This window comes from Panthera onca, chromosome D4 (genome assembly GCF_046562875.1).
Source record: "Panthera onca isolate mPanOnc1 chromosome D4, mPanOnc1 haplotype 2, whole genome shotgun sequence".
Taxonomy (NCBI): domain Eukaryota; kingdom Metazoa; phylum Chordata; class Mammalia; order Carnivora; family Felidae; genus Panthera; species Panthera onca.
In genome coordinates, this window is record NC_138351.1 from 11,922,487 (window position 1) to 11,943,237 (window position 20,751).

The following is a 20,751-nucleotide window of genomic DNA, read 5'->3' on the forward strand; positions in this document are numbered from 1 at the left end:
TTCGGGAGAGAGAGGGCAAGCAAGGGAGAGGGCAGAGGGGGAGAGAGAATCTTCAGCAGGGTCCGTGCTCAGCTTGGACCCTGATATGGGACTTGATCTCACAACCCTGGGATCATGACCTGAGCCAAAATCAAGGGTCATTCAACTGGCTGAGCCACCCAGGTCGCCCCTTCACTGTAGTTTTAATTTGCAGTTATCTGATCTCTACTGACGGTGAGCGTCTTTTCATATGTTAATTGGTCAATTTAATATCCTCTTTTGTAAAGTGACTGTTCCAGACTTTTGCCCAAGGCTTTTAAAAATGGTTATGTGCCTTTTTTTTTATTATTGTATGAGTCTTTTAAATGTAAACTGCATATAAGTCTTTTGTTGGATATATGTGATGAAAATATCTTCTACTCTCTGCTATTGGGGGCTTTTAAAAAGGGGGCTGGGAATTTGTTGTGTAGAAATTAGAATCATGAGCCCTCCTTGGCTCTCAAGAAAGTGGACATTTGAAGATAAAGGAAGAGGAACCCAGATCTTGTGCTCTTTAAGTCTATTGCAACTTTCTCGAAGTAGGATTCCAAGAGCAGCTGGGTATGCTTCGTGTACTTGATATAATTAATCATTGTATATTTGCCTATTCTCTCACATGCTACAAGAGTGTCATTAGCCATTGATATTCCAGCAGAGTATATCACACATAATAATGTAGTACTGTATAATTAGGTTAATAGATACTTGAATAACTACTGTGGTCGTGCACTACACTGAAGGCACAAAAATCGTATGTCAGCATGCCTTCACCTGGTGAGATTTTAGAGCCCTGTTGGGATACTTTTGTATCTGTTACCTTGTTTGATCGCATGAAGGTAGGGTGATGACCAGACTGGTGAAATAGAAAAATATATTCTCCTGCTCCTCAAACCTTTGTTTTCAGTTAGTCATTGCCCTAATTCTACAAGATCTTTATTTCCAGGAAATGCCTTGGTCTCATTGTGATAGCCTGATTCATTAATAACTGATGAAATTCTCTTTCTCAAAATGACTAATTTAAATAAAACATGCACAAATGACTTAGCTATATTTTTAGGAAACTACAAGGAGAAAAAGTCCAGAAAATAGGGATACTTTGTTCCCTGCCATCCACCCACACTGCTTAAATAATAGATATTAGTCAACTGAAATCATACAGAATTTATGAAGGGCAAATCTGACAAGGTGCTCTATTATCCTAAACATCGGAGAGCCGTAAAAGGGTATACGATGTAGTTCCTACCTCGGAGAGCTTTTAACACATTGGTGGTGATGGTGGTGTGCGTCTGTGTGGGGAAGAAAAGTTCAAGAAGGTGACAACATCGACAATGACAACACGAACAAGGCCCCCGCCAAGTGAGAGGAAACAGAGTCACAGGAAGCATTACTTTGGATTTATTTTTTTTTTTAATTTTTTTTTTTAACGTTTATTTATTTTTGAGACAGAGAGAGACAGAGCATGAATGGGGGAGGGGCAGAGAGAGAGGGAGACACAGAATCGGAAGCAGGCTCCAGGCTCTGAGCCATCAGCCCAGAGCCTAACGCGGGGCTCGAACTCACGGACCGCGAGATCGTGACCTGAGCTGAAGTCGGACGCTTAACCGACTGAGCCACTCAGGCGCCCCTGGATTTATTATAATGAAGAGGAATGGTTGTATTCATTAGGATAATGGAGCCTGTGACTACAACGCTAGTCTCAAAACGTGTAATCCCTCAAACGCAGCACAAGGTTCTCAGTTATCAAAAGTTAAAGACAGGTGTTCCTGACTGGTGGTTGATTCCGCTCCAAATGGCAATTTAGAGACCTAGGTCCTTTCGTATTGTGGGCCCACCGTGTTCAATGTATAGCTTCCAGGTTTGCTAGGCTTGTCCCCCTGAAGCTGGCAGAAGGAGAAAGAACATGGAAGATGGCATGTTTGAATAGCCCGATCTGAACATCATTTCCACTCAAGTTCCATTGGCTGGAACTTCACCATGTGGCCCACAGCTCACTGCGGGGGTGGGGGGGTGGGGTCGGGAAGTGCAATCCCGCTGTGTGTCCGGGAGAAGAGAGGGGTTTGTTGGTCACCTAGCAGCGTCTGCCACAGGCTTCATGGTGGCAGGGCACTTGAGATCGGTCTTAAAGTGACGTGGAGTATTCTGACAGAGATTCGAAAGCATTAATCCGGGTAAAACGCAAAGCATGAAAAAGGACACAGGAGTAGTTAGTTGACAACAGCAAAAATGAGAGCGCATCCTCGGAAAATGAGAAATGGTCCGGTTATGAAGAGCTTGGCATGAGCTGCGTGAGAGAAACCGATGGAACGATAGGTGGGGGCTGTTTCCAACCTGAAGCCACATTTTTAGAGGTTTGCAACTCATCCCCAGAAGCTTACACCCACCAGGGGGCTTTTGGTTTTGTTTTGTTTTGTTTTGTTTAACTACCAGAAGTCAACTCCCACTTGCAGGACAGTTGGGGTTGAGATTGATTCTCTTGCTTTTGCTTCCTACTCTGGTCTTTCCTAGAAAGTGAGTTCTTCTGTTTGTCTCCACCACGTGGTGGCAGCGGCCAAGAGGGGGTGAAGACCCTCAGTGTGAGCGGCTTCATTCTGAGCTGTCAGAAATCTCCAGGGGGGTCTCCTGTGGAAACACCAGTCTAGAGCATGGTATTTGCTGAATGCTGTGTTTGGGATGGATCCCAAGTTCAGTAGAGGGAGGAGGGCGGTGGGGGGTGGGGGCAGGGAATTCCTTTCTTACTCTAGGACACCATCAGCTCTTGCTCAGGATCCCGGGATTGAATTACCCATATTGTTTTCTTAGCTTGCATAGCTGCGTCTGGGGCTCCTAGTTATAGAAGTATCCGGTCCTCTAAAACTCCAGCCTCAGCCCTCAGCCTTATGACCTCCTGACAGTGATTAATTGGGAAGGGTGGGAGCTAGGGAAATCCTTTCCCCTCCCTTTAGATCTGCCAACTTGGCTTTGAACCTGCAAGAGTGTCTGAGCCAGGAAATGTATGTCCCCACACTCTCCACCCCTTTTCTTACCCTTATGTCTGTTTCATGCTGCACTTTCTATTTGGCAATCATATACAGTCATATTTGCTAAATGAATTTTGACCTAGGCTTTACTCTGTGCTGACACTGGGAAGCTTCTGTGTGACTTATTCCACCTCCTTCCTTCAGCTTCTGACTATGAAATTAATGGCTGTGAAAATTTACCTTTGATCTACAGTTTGGGGAGGATTTCTTTCATTGTTCCTACCAGGATATAAGTGTGATTTGTATATCTTTCTTAGGCCACTAAAAAAAATACACAACAGAACCTTTGATATAACCCTGGGACATCTAAAAAGTGCTTCTTTTCAAAGCAAACTTGAAAGAGATTTAGCACAAAATTTTTCCAGATCTTGAACACATCAACTATATTTGGTATTATGGAAAGGAAGGTGTTTGCTTTCCTGTGGCAAGGGTTTCTAGATATTCTGTTTTCTCCAGCTGGCCACAAAGTAAAACCTAAAGAAAACAAAAAAACCTAATGAAATCATGATTGCATTGTGTCCTCTGTCCTTTATGCATCTTTCTTCCTCTTCTTCACCAAGACACCCGTCCTGGTTCCCGTTCCTGGCCACCTTCTGTGCTTATACCCTTTGAAAAACTAGATCTTGTTAGCGGCAGGCATTTGGTGTTTTTTTGCTTTTTGTTGCTTGCTTGTGGGAAAGATGAGATTCGTTAGGTCATTGGCACAGAACCGGATCATTCCCCAACATACTCTCTGAGATCTGTATGTCTCTTAAAACATTTGGGGCGACAACAAGGTATCGTGGACTGGAACGTGAGCAGAAATTAAGCAGAATGTGGGTCCAGATTCTAGCTCTGCCTCTTACCTCTGTGGAATCTTAAACAAAACACGTGACCTCTCTACTCTGCTGAGCCTGAATTGTGACAGCATTGATTAGTTTTAGCTGTCCTTGAAGTGGATGTCAATGGGACGCTACAGTGTGTATTTTCTTGTTCCCCGTTCCTTTTACGTGATATGATGTGTGTGAGATTCATCATGGGGTTGCATGTAGCGGTGGTAGGCTCAGCGAAATTTAAGGTAGCGCCTTCTATATCACAGAGCCTCTGTCCATTCAACTCAGTGGACATCCGGGTGGTTTCGGTTCTTCCGAATCGTGATTCTGTGATCATTTTGTGTAAAATCTTGTGTTCGTATTCTGTTGCGCACTGTCCTACACTGGGCTCCCCAGGAAGCAGCTCGGAGAGAGATTTGCTTGCGGGAAGTTTATTCCTTTCTGCCCATCCAGATCAAATGTGTCTTCAAAACCAGCACCTGCTGGAGGCAGTGAGGAAGGGGATTGGACAGAAAGAGAGAGGTTGGACTGCAGTGCAGTCACGACAAAGACCTCAGCCAACCTACGCGGATCTCTAGAGCTGAAATGGCCCTACAGAGTTAGGCCAAATAGGGGCAAGGAGGCTAGACCTTTAAATATCCCACATTGACCAGACATTGGATGTGGACTGACCCAGGAAAGGGAGCATGATATTTTTAAAGTTTGTTTATTTATTTTGAGGGAGACAGAGACGGTGCGAGCAGGGGAGGGTCAGAGGGAGAGGGAGAGAGAGAATCCCAAGCAGGTTCCATGCTGCCAGCTGCAGAGCCTGAGGCGGGCTTGAACCTACAAATCGTGAGAGCATGACCTAAGCTGAAACCAAGAGTCAGACGCTTAACTGACTGAGCCACCCCAAAGTGGTGCCCCACTTTGGTGCCCCAAAGGGAGCATGATTTTGAGTGAGATATCTCTCTTTAACAGAGAGTAGGAGACATATCTGTGAGCTGTTAGCTATCAACATTTCTAACAGCTGGTAGAGTAAGTCTTTCGATCCTAAAAGTCCTACAGTGTGTGTGTGTGTGTGTGTGTGTGTGTGTGTGTGTGTCTGTAGATACTGTCCAACAATATTCCAAAGTGTTTGTAACCAACCTCCCTCTTAATTTAGATTCTGAACTCCCCAAGTGGGATCTTACCATAAAGATAAAGGAACATTTATAGAAGGGAAACATAAATGAGAATATTCTATACGTTAACTTAATATTTTCTGTGTTATGGGGAAAGCAAAACTGAGAAACATCGGAATAGGCTATTTGTCATTTTCTACCTTAGGGCTTAACATCCTGAAAAATGTCAACACTGACCAGAATGTTCTGAAGTCTAGTTATGGAGTTAATAAATTCTAAAGACTTCCTTCTGTGCTGAGAAAAGAAAGGAAAAGAGATATGAATTGACTGTTGCCTTGAATTTAATTTTTCAGAGTGGCCAAATCGATGAAGGTTCCTGTGTATGAGACCCCAGCTGGATGGAGATTCTTCTCAAATCTGATGGACTCAGGACGGTGCTCTCTGTGTGGAGAAGAGAGCTTTGGCACTGGTAGGTTTTTGCTGACATAATGTTACTGGAGAGGGTGGCTATAGCCCTCTGTGACCCCAGTTTGGAGACCTGTGACCCCACTGTGAATCAAATGCTAGAGGAAGAGATAATTAGAGGGAAAAAAATCAGAGAAACCTGGGGGGATATGTGCTATTATACCCTCGTCTCTTCTGTCCATTTTTTTTGTTTGTTTGTTTTTATTTGGGTCATATGTAATTCTACTTTTAATTTTTTGAGGGACCTCCATTTTGTTTCCCATGGTGGCCGTACCAGTTTCTATTCCCACCAACAACGCATGAGGGTTCCCCTTTTACCGCATCCTCACCAACGCCTGTTGTTTCTTGTGTGGTTGATTTTAGCCATTATGACAAGTATAAGGTGACATCTCATTGTGGTTTTGATTTACATTTCCCTGATGATTAGTGATGTTGAACATCTTTTCATATGTCTGTTGACCATCTGTGTGTCTTCTTTGGAAAAATCTCCCTTCAGGTCATCTGCCCATATTTTAATCAGATTGTTTGGGTTTTTTTTTTTTTTGGGGGGGGGGGGTGTTGAGCTTCCTAAGTTCTTTATATATTTTGGGTACTTACCCCTTATCAGATATATTATTTGCAAATATCTTCTCCCATTCAGTAGGTTGCCTTTTTGTTTTGTTGATAGTTTGCTGTGCAGAAACTTTTATTCTGATGTAGTCTCAATAGTTTATTTTTGCTTTTGTTTCCCTTGCCTTAGGAGACATATCTGGAAAAATGTTGCTATGGCCCATGTCAGAGAAACTGTCTGTTTTCTAGGATTTTTTATGGTTTCATGTCTCACACTTAGGTCTTTAATCCATTTGGAGTTTATTTTTGTGTATGATGTATATTTACCCCAAGGAAACAAAAACACTAATTTGGAAAGATATATGCACCTCTATTTTCATTGTGGCAGTATTTCAAATAGCCAAGATATGGAAGCAACCCAAGTGTCCATTGACAGATGAATGGATAAGGAAGATGTGGTGTAGTGTGGTGTGTGTGTGTGTGTGTGTGCATGTGTGTATGTATGTATGTATACATACACACATACATACATACAGTGGAATATTACTCAGCCATAAGAAGAATGTGACCTTGCCTTTTGCAACAACATGGATGGACCCAGAGGGCACTGAGTGAAATTGGTCCATCAGAGAAAAGCACGTACTGTATGATTTCACTCCAATGTAGAATTTGAGAAACAAAACAAATGAATGAAGGAACAAAGATACAAGCCAGAAAACCCTCTAGACTCCTTTTTAAAAAAATTTCTTTATTCTTGAGAGAGAGAGAGAGAGAGAGCAAGTCGGGGAGGGACAGAGAGAGAGAGGGAGACAGGACTCAGGACCTCTGCTTAGTACTGATGTAAGATTCTGGGCCCAGAAAGGTTTCCTACCCTTTCTCCAAAGGGAGAAGGTTTTTGCTTCAAACCCTATTCCCATAGCAATGGATTTTTGCATGGGCTTTCAGGATGAGAAAGTTTGCAACTTGTGCCTCCAAAAGTTTAAGCCTTTTGTTTCCTGTGAAAGAAAGGTTTGGGGAACTCAAAGGGCTTCATGCTTATGTCTCAGAAGCTGCTCCTTACCTGCATGCCTGCACCACCATATCTCTCTCTCTCTCTGTTTCCAGTCTTTTCTGTGATCACCCAGTGAGTTGGAAGTGTGTCCCTTGTTTCTGGGGATTCCAAGCAATTTTAAACTAACATGACTAACATGACTATACTTGGCCTTTAAGAATTTTTGAGCCTCTTATGTGACTTCTTAATTTTTACTTATATGGAAGCATCCTCTTTTTCCTATGCTCTCCCAAAGGGGTGACAGTTTTGTGTCTTGTTTCTCCTTGAAGGGGGTTGTCAGTTTTTGGAATTCACTTTATTTGCCTTGTGATCTCAGGTTTCTGATGGGTTCAAGAAAAGTTGTGATTTGGTAGGTTTCTGGCCTTTTCTTATTACTGGGATAGGAGTAACATTCTCTTGGAGATTTCTACATCCTAAACAGAAATGCAGAAGTGGAACTCCAAAAGTAATTTTTAAATAATTTCTCTCCTATTCTCACCCCTTCCTTAATAGTTGTTTTCCAGTTGGGATCCAAAGATCTTTAATTTTAATTTTTTTTAACGTTTTATTTATTTTTGAGACAGGGAGAGACAGAGCATAAACAGGGGAGGGTCAGAGAGAGGGAGACACAGAATCTGAAACAGGCTCCAGGTCTGAGCTGTCAGCACAGAGCCCGACGCGGGGCTTGAACTCATGGACCGTGAGATCATGACCTGAGCTGAAGTCGGCTGCTTAACTGACTGAGCCACCCTGGTGCCCCGGGATCCAAAGATCTTAATATTATAACTGATTGATATCTCTTAAGTATCTTTTATCTTTTATTTTTTTATGCTTATTTATTTATTTTGAGAGGGAGATTGAGTGAGCAAGGGAGAGGGAGAGGGGGAGAGAATCCCAGGTAGGCTCCATGCTGTTGGTGCAGAGCCTAACGTGGGGCTCGAACCCACACACTGAGATCATGACCTAAGCTAAAACGAAGAGTTGGGTGCTCAATCACTGAGCCACCCAGGTGTCCCCTCTCTTAAGTATCTTATAATCTGCATATCGTCCTTTCACGTGTTCTCTAATTTATTAATTGAAGAAACTGGGCCATGTGTCCTACAGAGCTTTTAACAGCTTTGATCTTAATGTTGATATCCTTGTTTTTCTTTCTAATTTCTTTGGTGCATATTCATATAAGGAGAAGCTATTGATTAATATGCCTTGTCTCTGAGGTGAAACCACCTTAGGACATTCTATTATTAATAGATATTTTCTTTTCTAGCATTTTCTTTTCTAAAAACTCTACAGTCTCTTGTGACTTTTTTTAAGGTATACAGTCATATAATCTATGACTAAAAGATTTTTTATGTTTCGTTTTTTAATATTTATACCTCTTATGTCATATTCTTATTGCATTAGGTATAATCTTCAAAATTGTATTTAAAAATAATGGTGATAACTCATGACTTTAATGGAAATGGATTGACTCTTTTACTATCCGTTGTGGTGATTGCTTTTTGATGGGGGTAAAATCTTGATCAGGTTTATATGTAATTTTTCCCATTCTCATTTTAGTTAGAATCTTATTAGAAACTGCTGTTGGATTTATCAGGTGCCCTTTCAGGACCTAGTGATACACTAATACTTTCTTTTCTATTTTATTATGCACGTTATGAAATATCATGATCGAGGTGCGGATGTCAAACCATCCTTGAATTCCTGAGACTAAAGTCCTGTTTGGTCAGGCTTAAACAGATTGCTGTAAAACCACGCTAACTGGTCATAATTACAGCACTTCAGGCTATGTTGGGGTTCTGAAGAAATTTCATCCTGGGCAGTTTTCTTCTCTTACCCAAACTGGTTAGACCCTGAACTGGAAGGTATTTAGAATACAAGTGCTTAAGATCACACCTTAAGAAACTCAGGTCTTTGGTTACATAATTAGAAAGATGCACAGATGATATTCTACAATGCAGAAACTTTAAGTGTCCATGATAGAGGAATAGCAAAAATGCTGTGGGAGATGCGAAAATGCTTTGGGACTGGAGGTTCAAAGGAGACTCCAGGAAAGATCTGGAAGCTGGGCTAGTTCTTAAAGAATGGGAAGGATTTGTACACACAGAGATGAAAGGACCGGGCCTTGCCAGATGGAGGGATCGATGCCAAGAAAGAAAAAAGAGGTTGGAGAGCAGGGGATATGTGTTACCAGTAGCCAGTTGTTTGGTTTGTCCGAAGACATGTTTTCCAAATATGAATCAAGACTCATTTGGGGTCATGAGATTAGTGAAATGTCATGAGCAGCTTGTGAAAAGCAACTGAGTAGGCTAGAAACCTGTTGGAATGCATCGTGTTTAATAAAGGTAAACGTTTATTCTGAGAAGTGTGTATATATAAACATGCCCACAAGTATCTATGTGTATGCTTGGTCTCCTTGTAACGTGTGCTTATTGTGGGTCGTGGCCAAAAATTTCTGGAAAAGACAGGCCTGTAGCGGAGGTCAGCAAACGTTTCTATAAAGGGGTTGGAGAGTAAACACTGAGGATTTTGCAGACTACTGCCTCTTTCGCGGTTCCTCAGCACTGCCTCTGTAACACAGATGCAGCCATAGACAATACATAAATGGACAAGGAAGGCTGTGCTTCGGTAAAAACTTACGTAGAAAAATAGGCAAACCTCTGATTTGTAGGATAGGTTAGAGGAGGGATTATCAAGAAGCAGTACCAGGAGGAGAGGTGAGGAGGGGTCAGTTTGTGAAGCCCTTCACCTGCCTAGCTTAGACGCTGGGGCATGATTCGACCGGAACTGGGAAACCGTGTTCTGCACTGGAGGGACTTCTGCTCGAAGACACCTTTCAGAGCCCGACGCGGGGCTCGAACCTACGAACCGGGAGATCATGACCTGAGCCAAAACCAAGCGTCAGATGCTTAACCCACTGAGCCACCCACGTGCCCCTACTTACAGGCACCTCTCGGCAAACTTTGCTCTCGGACAGTTACGCAGATTGCAACTTGTAGGCTGGCCTAGAAGGGGATTTTAAAAGTCTCTCGCAGTCGGGCTTAGTTACCAGTTTTTCCTTTTAAGGAGCATGAGGCATTGCCTCCTCCACCATTTTTCAGGTTCAGGTGACTTTAGCCTCATTAGCCTGATTTGACAGATAAAGCTCCTGAACCCCAGAAGTAGTGAAGTGACTCACGCGGGGCCACCTGGCTTGGAAAATGTTCCCGCTTGAATTACGTGACCGTTGACCCGAAAGACTGGTTTCCTGCCCTACACTGTGCCATTTTCCACCGTGTCGATCAGTCTTTCTGATGAAAGCATTGACGAATTTTATTTTTCAAGCACTCAGCAGTAAAGGACTATTAGGTGGCCTCAGTAGCTGGACCACTCAGTCTTGCAAGGAGAAAATAGCTTCATTCTGCTCTTATTCTGGGCTTTATTAATGCCAATTTTTGAGAAGCACTGAGCTGGTGTGTCAGAATCACCTGGGAAACTTGCTAAAAATACGTATTTTCTATCCTACCCTTACTTGGAGTATCAGGGAGGGCGGAGCCTGAGAATCTGCATTTTAAATGAGTATAGTTGTGTGGTTTTTTTACAGTTTGGTTATTTTTGACAGAGAGAGTATGTGTGTGTCTGCATGAGCATGGGTGTGTGTGCACAGGTGTGGGGGAGGGGCAGAGAGAGAGAGAGAGAGAGAGAGAAAGAGAATCCTAAGCAGGCTGTGCACTGTCACTGCAGAGCCCTATACAGGGCTTGAACTCATGAACCATGAGATCGTGACCTGAGCCGAAATCAAGAGTCAAACACTCAACTGATTAGCCACCCAGGCGCCCCTGTGATTTTGATGTGCAGTCAAGAGTAGAAACCATGGCTCTAGTGAAAACCAGTATTTTTGGTTTCTTCAGGAATGGTAGAAAGAGTATCCTTGATGTGCTACGGGGTGTGGTCCAGGAAGTCTAGAGGCCCCAAAATGTGAGGCTGATGAGTATGTTCAAGACCCTTACCTGTCAGTCACAAACAAGCTGCATGGCCTCTCTGACCCTCAGGTCCAGTCTGTAAAAGTCAGCTGATCACGGGAGTTCCCTGCCTTCCTTGAGACGTGATTTTCAGAAACAAGTGAGCTACCTAAGGGAGGAGAAAGTGACAGATGGAAAGTTTTAGACCTGAGACTGCAGAGGTGCTTCTAAAAGTATCCAAGCTTTCTGGAGTGGAGGCCTTTTTCTGTGTCCCCGGGGCATGGATCTGTGTACCAGCTAGGAATGCATATTTCAGTGCCAAGAGAACTTGAAAATATGGATCTGACTCAGGCACAAGAATGTGAAGCTTTTTTTTCCAAGATGAGCAAGATGTATTCTGAGTGGAAGTTTCCCTTGCCAGCTTCTTGAGCTCCTAGAACTTTCCAAAGTGACAAGCTGGTCATAGGATCGGAGTTCAAGCTTCTCTCCTATGGAAAGGTCCACATCCTGGACAATAAGAAACCCGTATTTATGACTCTGTCAGAGAACCAAAGTCACTTAAGAAGCCAGACCATCTTTTGTGCTAGGACCGGTACTCACCTACTTCCTGGGGAGAGCCTTGGAAAACTACTTTATAGAGAGAAGGGGTGCTTTATAAATTCTCAGATCTAAAGAGAAGAAAACTATTCATCTAAATGGCATTCTGGCTACTTTTTTAAAGTTCTGAATTTGAAGGAATCTGGACTTGTTCTCATACACAAAAGGGGACAAATGAAACAATTAAAACTAAGGTCAATAAAACCAAAATTTTGGAAGATTTTTTTTTGACATTTGTTGATGAGGTTCTACTGGTTTCCATCATTGACATCAACTTTCTAAGAAGTGATACCATTTTGAGAATGTATGAATTGTTACAGCCCAAAGCATTTTCCCTTACGGGCAACACAGAAGAATCACTATGTTCACGAAAGCCTGGGTGAGCTCCAAGCTTGAACACCATCTTGAAAATTACTATTACTTTTATTATATATTTTTAAAAAGCTAATGTCAACAGTCATACAAATTTGTCAAATCAAGCAATACAACAATGTTTATTATTGCCAAGGAAGCACTCTCTGTTGGGTTTCTCACAATAATAATAATCTCTTTGAATGAGCACTGAGTATGTACTAGGGCATTGCTATGCCTTTTGTTTGCATCCATTCTTGAAGATTTGGAATTGAATCCAGGTCTCCTGGCACCAATATGATTTGTCCATCATTGTCACACCAGCTTTTTCCACTGTGAACTTTGGAGTACAGCCTGGTGCTCTTGAAGTTGGCTATTTTTACATCTGCTCAGCCTCTTGCAAAAAAAGGGAGAGACCCAGAGTATGTGTGTATTCCACATCACAAGAAATTTCAAATTTTTGAGATGGGTTCAATCCCTCTGCATGCCATGCAGAAATTCTAAATGCTGAGAGGACAGGGGCCATGACTATTTTGTTCAACTCTATTTCTTGGATATCTGGCAGGCCTTGAGTGTTTGCAGATTAGATGGAAGGATAGAAAGAGGGATGGAATAATGGAAGGAAGTTAAGGTAGGAAGAAGAAATAAAGGATAGAAGGAAGCCTGGAAAGATGGATGGAAAGTGGGTGAATTGAAAGAAAGAAAGAAATAAGGAGGAAACAAAGAATTTCCGTTTTGATATTTCTTCTTTGCATTGTTAGTACTTAACATTTTTGGCATTTTTGAGTGGATATATTTCTGGAGATCTGGGCATTTCTATCCCAAGACTTGGGAGGGTTCATAAAAACAAATGTAGACCAGTTGAAAGGGAGTGGGGGAGGGGTTTTATGAAGTACAGTAAAATCAGAGTTACATAACATTTAAAAATAAAGTTTTGGTAATTTCAGTCATCGTGTAATGATTAGCACAAATTATTAGCTAACACAGGGCAGAATTCTAGGAAGACTCCTTCCCCAAACCTGTGTTAATGAATGGATTTAAAATTTTAAATAGTATTAAGTATTTGTAATTTGCTTGCTTTACTTACTTATTTACTGTGTGTGTGTATGTGTGTGTGTGTGTGTGTGTGTGTGTGGTTGTTGACAGTAAATAGCTGCAAATAGCCATATGTTCAACAGTGGGCTACGTTCTAGCTTTAGTGAGCTTTTGTAAGTGTTAAATTCTTATAGCCTTCAACCTAGACATTCTCTGCTCTATTGTCTTATGGTTTATAGTATTGACTTCTTTTCCAGTTGCTTTATGAAAGGAAATTTTCTTTCCCCTAATAGTGGTATAGTTTATAACACCTCCGGGGCCATGCCTTTCCTTTTGTTTATATTTCACACAAGACCTATGTACATCCCAACTCGAGACTGGGTTCACAGTATTGCTGTGGAACAAATATTGAATAGGTTCAACTGTCTCTTATTAGACAATGATGTTACTTAACATTGTACACTTTCCAAAAGGTAAAATCAGGGCAAATTTTAGTCCATTCCCTATCTAGATGATCACAAACTGTACAATGGGCTGTTTCCACTTCGGTTCAATCTCTAGGACAGAAAAAGGGGCCCTGTAGACATATGAATTTCAGATTATTGAGGTTCTGCCACATTTCTTTCTCCTATTCGTGGCCAGTTGTGTCAATTTGGCTGGGTAATAGATGTGATGTCAGAAGGCTGTGGTGACAGCATTATCAGTGCTGGGAGAGCAGTTTCTCCACTGGACTAATTGGGACAGGCTGTGTGCGCATGCACAACTCAATCTAGGCTAGACCACAGTGCAGAGGGGCTCTGGTTGACATCCCCAAGGGCCTCCTCATAAAGTCTGAAAACTGAAACTCCCTTCTTGCCCATCCACAAACTATCTACCCCTGTGCTGGGAAACAGATCTCCACCTGGAAGGGGAAGAGTATCTCTATCACATAAAATCCTTTTCTTGGGATCTCCCCAGTTCCAGTTGCATTGACCTTTCAATTCATCTTCTAAGCTGATGACAAGTAGCAAGAGAGGGTGTGGGATGCCCACGTGTGAAGCAGAAGCAAATGGGTGGACCTCGGAGGCTGTGTCCACACTTCCCAGTGCATTCTGGGACTGAGAAATCACTGTCCGCAGCCACAGATCGAAGGAGTCTAGATAGACCATGGGTTTCTTTTCATAGTGACTACTAAGAGACTTCTAATGAGGGGGCCCATCCCTTGGTATTTAAGATGCTGTTCCTAAAATTGTTCTTGGAGGCTTCCCCATCTGCTCTCTAGCAGTTGCTAGGTGGCTCCACTGAGAACAAAGTATAGTGACTATGGTGGTCATGCCCTGTGGTTGCAGACTTTAAACCCTCTGGAGAAATTTCTGGTTCAGCTTGTGACCTGTCAAAGAGTAGTTCCCGGGGAGTTGTGTTGTTTTCATGAGCACTGGTGACAAAGGAAGAGGATGGGATGTATGAGTTAGCAGATCCCACTGTGCCTTACCTTCCTGTGCTTCTGTGCTCACGTGAGGGAATTGTGTCAGCTGACCAGCCACCATATTGTTAATGCTTTCGCCTCCTCTGGGATGGATGGCTTGACTGCCTCGGGGCACATGTTAATAAAATAGTGCTTGCTAATACCTATTATTTCTTGAGCACCTCCTAAGTGACAGATGCCATGCTTAGGACCTCCTATACATTATTTCACTGAGATTTCTCAACAATGAAGTGGAGACCATACAGTAATTGAGGTTTAGGGAAGAAGATCAAGCCAAAAGCCAATGGCCAAGATAACCCTGACAGAGTCAGCATTCAAACCCAAACTCACTGGCTCCATAGGACCCCGCTGTCCCTGTTTAAGGAAATGCAGAGGGGTCATTTACTCCCATGTGGTTATTCTTTTAGATGGGGATGGCATGAATGTCAGGGGACTTGGGAGAACGGTGTCATGGGAACAGCACAGCACCACGAATTAACAGACCTGGCTTCAGTCTCGACTCCCCCTCTGTGTGGTGGAACTGCCTTACACAGATGGCTTAGCTTCTCTGGGCCTCAGTTTTTCAATGGGATGATCTGTGACATTTTTTTCCAATGTAGCACTCCGGTTGCTTCTAGCTAGCTAGCTCCTTTTAGTGAGGAGTGAATCCGATGAATTAGGTCAAGCTACATACTAGCTAGATCTACACTCGGTCATTCATTTATTCGTTCAGTGCAGGTATTTACTGCATACCTTCTGGGCTCAGAGAGTGATGCGTAATTTCAGACACAGTCCCTTCCCTCAAGGAGCCTACTGGGTATTGCCATGATCAGGATATTAGTCAAATGCCCTGCAGTATATTTGTATCAAACACTGTCGTTGTCGTCTCGTTGTCATCATCATCATTGTCATCATCAAATATATTGCTATATAACATTATTGGTTGGGATCCGTGTTGGCCGCAGCTCATTCTACATCTGCCAGTTACTGCCATCCCACCTTTCTGAGCTGACAGCTGGCTCTTGTATACTGCGGATATATATCCTGACCCGCTTATACACGGAATAGTTGTGCTGTTCTCCAATTGGTGGAAATTTTAGAGCATTTGCTTTTAAAAAGCATCCATTTTTAATCATGGAAATGTGATGATTTTTCCATGAGCCTCTCTTTTTGGCAAGATGTGAAAAGCTGAATGTAAGTGGTTTGAAACAAGGCGGGGGGGGGTGGGGACAAACAACACCAGCCCCCCAAAACCAACCTGTCCCAGTTCTATGGCATGTTTTCAAATCTCCCATTCACCTGCAAAGGGTGTCTCCCCGTTTTTCCTCATAACACCCTCTTTAGAAAAGACAAACCCTTGTCTTTGGTGGATAAAAAGAGGATGGGAAGAATTTCACTGCAAATGAGTGAAAACTGCATCCGTAAATGGAAAGGCTGAATTGATATGAGGAGAAAAGCAAAGGGAAATTGGCAACTTTCCCTGACTCTCTAATGTGAGAAGGAAGAGGTGCGTGTTTGTGTCCCTTATCTTCAGAGGGTCTGCCTCTGCCTCAGCCGTGTGGGGCATTTCCCCTGCTGCGTTGCAGCCCCCAAGGACCGCTGTCATTCCTGGGCTTTCTGGTTGTAGTGAAACCCATCAGCGGGAGAGCCAAACTGCCCAGGTCTGAGTCTTGTTTTCACGCCTTAGTTACCGTGTGACTTCGTACAAATGGCCTACCCGTCATCTCTTATTTGTAAAAAGAGCAACTCAGTCGTGGAAATCAGCTCATCGATGTGTGAAGGAAGGTACGGAGTATGGTGCTTGGTGCTCTGCTGTTCTCTTCTAAGAATGGAATGGAATCCGCTTTGTAATCCTCCTTCAAAAGCCAGTGCACATACCTCCCGTCGTCGTTTCTGGTTCCACAAACTGCGTGTGCTATGGCAGGTGCTGAACCTGCACCGATCCCCAAAACCACCAGGGACCTCTTTGAGCAAGTGGCCTTTCTTATTAGGTGACCAACCATCCTGGTGCGCCTGGGACTCAGAGGTTTTTTGGGATGTGGGACATTTACTCTTGTAATCGGTAGAGTCCCAGGCAAATGGGGATGCGTTGGTGACCCCAAAGTTGGCAAAACCCTCATAAGTTTTTCAGACGAAAAGGGCAGAGAGGAGGCATAATATTGAAGCTGAGTCCAGCAAAAGCCACCCGCTTGAGCAAGGCCAGTGGCATCCCCTGAACTATAGACCGGTGGCTGCTTTCTTCATCACCATAGTTGAACAAAAAGAGGGAGAGGCTTCACTACCCCTAAGCAATATGTCCCTCATATAGAACTATTCTGACCACTCTTCTTCTAGAGCAGAGGCTCTCAACCCTGGCTGCCCGTGAGAATCACCCGAGGAACTTGAAAAAAAAATCCTGATGCCTAGATCCCATTGCTAGAAATGCTAACTTTAATGGTCTGGAATGAGGCCTGAGCAGTGCTATTTTCCAGAAGTTCTTTAGGTGATTCCGATGTGTAGCCGGGATGCAGAATCACTAACCCCTGTTCCAGCTTGGGGCCTGCAACAGGTGCAAAATGATTTATATTTTCCTAATTGACAAATTCAGACTTTCCTGATCTGAGTCTCAGCTGAAATGACTTGATCTGTTGGCAACATGTGTGATGTTTTATTGAGTTGATTTGCCCGGGCTGGGATTTCCATTTGAAAAAAATTCCTTTGAGATGATTGAGTACTCTCTGTTTTCCCCTTTCCTCTTGTGAGGCCACTATACTTACCCGTGTACTGCCTGGCTCAAAGTAATTACAGTTTTAAAGCTGAGAAAATGCAAAGTTGAATTTGGGTGGCGGGGGGATAGGGAGATTTCTGATGAGAAAAAAACAAACATCTTTTTTTGTACCAGCTTTTGCTGGAGGCCTGGTGGGAAAGAGCTGAGCGCCCTCCTTCTGGTATCCAGGTGGGGATGGCTGCTTCTCTGGGCTTTGGGCTGGGCTGGCCTGGATGGATGAAGGCTAGGCGAGTGGTACCTAGGGCTTTGGGAATATGGCTAAAAGCTCCTGGTAAGGTCCTCAACCAGGTGGCCAGGATTCTAGAGGAAGCAGGTTTCAAAAATTGTACTGTTATTATTCAGTGCTAAAAAGAAATGAGCTGTCAAGCTATGAACATTCTTGGAGGAACCTTAAATGCATATTTTTAAAATGTTTATTTATTTTTGAGAGAGAGAAAGAGAGAAAGCAAGTGGTGGGGGGGTGGGGGGAGGGCAGAGAGAGAGAGAGGGAGATGCAGAATCCGAAGCAGGCTCCAGGCTCTGAGCTGTCAGCACAGAGCCCGATGTGGGGCTTGAACTTACTAACCGTGAGATGATGACCTGAGCCAAAGTCAGACACTTAACGGACTGAGCCACGTGGGCACCCCCATTAAATGCATATGATTAAGTGAAAGAAGCCAGACTCCAGAGGCCCCATTCTGTGTGAGCCCAACTGTGTGATAATCTGGAAAATGCAAAACTATGAAGATGGCAGAAAGATTAGTAGTTTGCCATGTTTTTCAGAATCCTTGAATGTTCACCAAGAGCGAACCGTAGCATTAACTATGGACTTCAGGTGATAGTAACGAATGAGTGTATGTTCAACAGTTATAACAAATGTCCCACCGGAATGGGATTGGTGATAGTGGGGAATGTTGTGTTTGTGTGGGAACTCCCTGTACTTTTCATTCCCTTTTGCCGTGAGGTTGAAGGTAGGCTCAAAACTAAGCTTCTGCAGCTTCCCCCAAGGCCACGGTGGACAGTTCAGCTTCACACCCCCTTGCCCGTCCCTACTTTCTAGTTTTAGTTACTAAAACCTTACAGGACACTCCTGATTCGAGTCCTGTGAGACCCCTATGGAGGATGGTCGTAGTCAGTCTCTGTGTTCTAAAAAGCTATTACTCGGGGCGTGAGGGTGGCTCAGTCAGTTAAGCATCTGACTTTGGCTCGGGTCGTGATCTCACAGTCTGTGAGTTCAAGCCCCATGTTGGGCTCTGTGCTGAGAGCTCAGAGCCTGGAGCCTGCTTCAGAGTCTCTGCCTCCTCTCTCTCTGCCCCTCCCCCACTCATGCTTTGTCTCTCAAAAATAAATAAGCATTACAAAATTAAAAAAGTAAATAAAACGCTAGTACTCACTCGAAGAAATGGGATGATTGATAGGTTCAAAGCTCATGACCTCTTCATAAGGGGTAGCAATCCCTTTAATATCCCAACTAGCTCTTTCATAAACGGAAGTGAACGGCTTCAAATGTGCATTTCTACATACCACCAAAAACTGAAAAAGTTTATTTTTTTCTTATAATGAAAAAATACATGTTTATTGTGGAAATAGGACAGAAGAAGAAAACACCTGCCATTCTACCACTTGGAAGATAACCACTGTCAGTGGTTTGGTGGTCATACTCTCCTTTACCTGTGCACATACCCATAGACATATCTACAAACATTTTTCTACAAAAATATACCGAATATTCCTTCTGGGTAAACCGATTTTTTCCATTTATGAGAATTGGATGAGCATCCTTCTCTTTCTTCTTCACTTCTTTGCACAATAAACTTTTGGATGGATTTTCCACCATTACCCTGGTGTTTAACAATTAGCATTTATTTTTCCAATTTTCCTCTCTTAGCTGCTTTAGCAAATGTCCTTGTGACTGAAGGGTAAAAAAAAAATAGAATAGCTGGGTCCAAAGTTGGGTGATACTTTAAGACTCTTGATTATTATTGCCAAATTATTCTTAATCTTTATTTATTTTTGAGAGAGTGAGAGAGAGACAGAGTGAGAGCAGGGGAGGAGCAGAGAGAGAGGGAGACACAGAATCCGAAGCAGGCTCCAGGCTCCGAGCTGTCAGCACAGAGCTCGACGCGGGGCTCGAACCCACGGACCTTGAGATCATGACCTGAGCCAAAGTCGGACGCTTAACCGACTGGGCCCCCCAGGCACCCCTATTGCCAACTTATTCTTTCCAACTGTACACATTTACACGGTTTCTTTGCTGTTATTCCCCTTCTCCTGGTCTTTGCTCATTTGACAGTCCCTGAACATTATCCCATTTTGTGGATTTTGACTCCAGCGAGACTGACCGTTTGTTCAGATGTTAACTGTCAGTATTTTTCTCTTAAAAATGGCTCATTTCTGCCCTTCCACACGGTTGCCTGTTGGGATTTCTCTTTTTCTCATTGACTCATTAAATATTTTCAAATATGAAATACACTAGCGTACTTATAAGTAAGTAGTGGGAACATTTCTCCCCTCTGTTTTTACCCTGTTTATGGTGGGGTTTCAGAAAACCGTTTGATACCTGTGTGTTGTCTGTATTTCTTGTTTAATTTACCTGTCACTGATATGGCATTATAGTTCATTTGCTTTAAGGAATTATCAAAAGGAGGGTTGTATCCCCCAAACCCTCTCCAAAGCATACCATGAGCACCCAGCGGAAACACGTATAATTGCAACATCATCAGTGTCTCTCTCCCCAACTCAAAGAGCTACAAAGAGCACAGTTCGTTTTGCTAGATCGTTGGCCCTGATGAATTTTGGCGAATGTTTAACTTGCAGGCAAGGCTATCCAAGCCAACTCACCATCTAGGATGAAGTTGGCTACAAATGGTTGAGGTAGGTTTTTTGTTTCTTTTTTCTTTTCCAATCCTGCTAGAAGAACTTTATGTCTCTTCTCATGAATTATGACATCTTATCTTAGTGAGTTAATAGTATCTAATGGTTCCATCTCCAGGTAACGTAATCCAGCTGGAAATGCAAGGTATGCAGAGCCCATGTCTGAAAACAAAAGAGTATTTTTCTCCAGCCAGTAAATAAAAGTGATTTTTCAGCTATAAAAGGACAAAAGGTTTTGAAATGATCCCACTGGGCAGGGTTTCCTCGACTTGTTTTTTTTGGCACTGAGCCACGGAGCTAACCCAGCATCTTCCAGACTTCTTCCATTTTTGTAGCAGCGTGAAGAGTTTGCTAGATAAGACTAGAGTACCCCCCTCCGCCCCCCGCTCGCTACGGCGTGATGATTCATGCCTCAGCTCCTCTCACCCTAGAAGCAGCTGCAACCTAAAAGCGTCATCAGCAGATCATTGATCAGCATGTAGGAAGAACCGAACAATGATCGTTTTTCCCTTTAAATATCTTCACTGCCCTCTCAAGGTTGTATGTTTTTCTTCTCAAGGAAACACATTTAACATTTACCACTGCAAACGTAACGAGACGAGTACACGGCTCATAGCTCCGTTGAGAAGTTGTCACGAGTGTCTAACTCAACGGACATATTATCTCATTCTCTTTCCAAGGTTTAAATAGCTCTGGCACATCGGGTCTTCCTTTTTGATTTTCTGTACGTGTTTTCATGGCCCTGAAACCTAAGAGTGCTGTTGTCCATTCT

General features: G+C 43.1%; 1 protein-coding gene across 1 annotated transcript in view; it reads left to right on the forward strand.

Annotated features, from left to right (window-relative positions):
- The window catches only part of PGM5 (phosphoglucomutase 5), a 183,217-nt gene that overhangs the window by 105,777 nt on the left and 56,689 nt on the right, over nt 1-20,751 (forward strand). Inside the window, exon 7 of the mRNA XM_060610125.3 lies at nt 5,304-5,419. Within this exon, the coding sequence (XP_060466108.1) occupies nt 5,304-5,419 (116 nt within the window). The remainder of the gene's footprint in view (nt 1-5,303; nt 5,420-20,751) is intronic.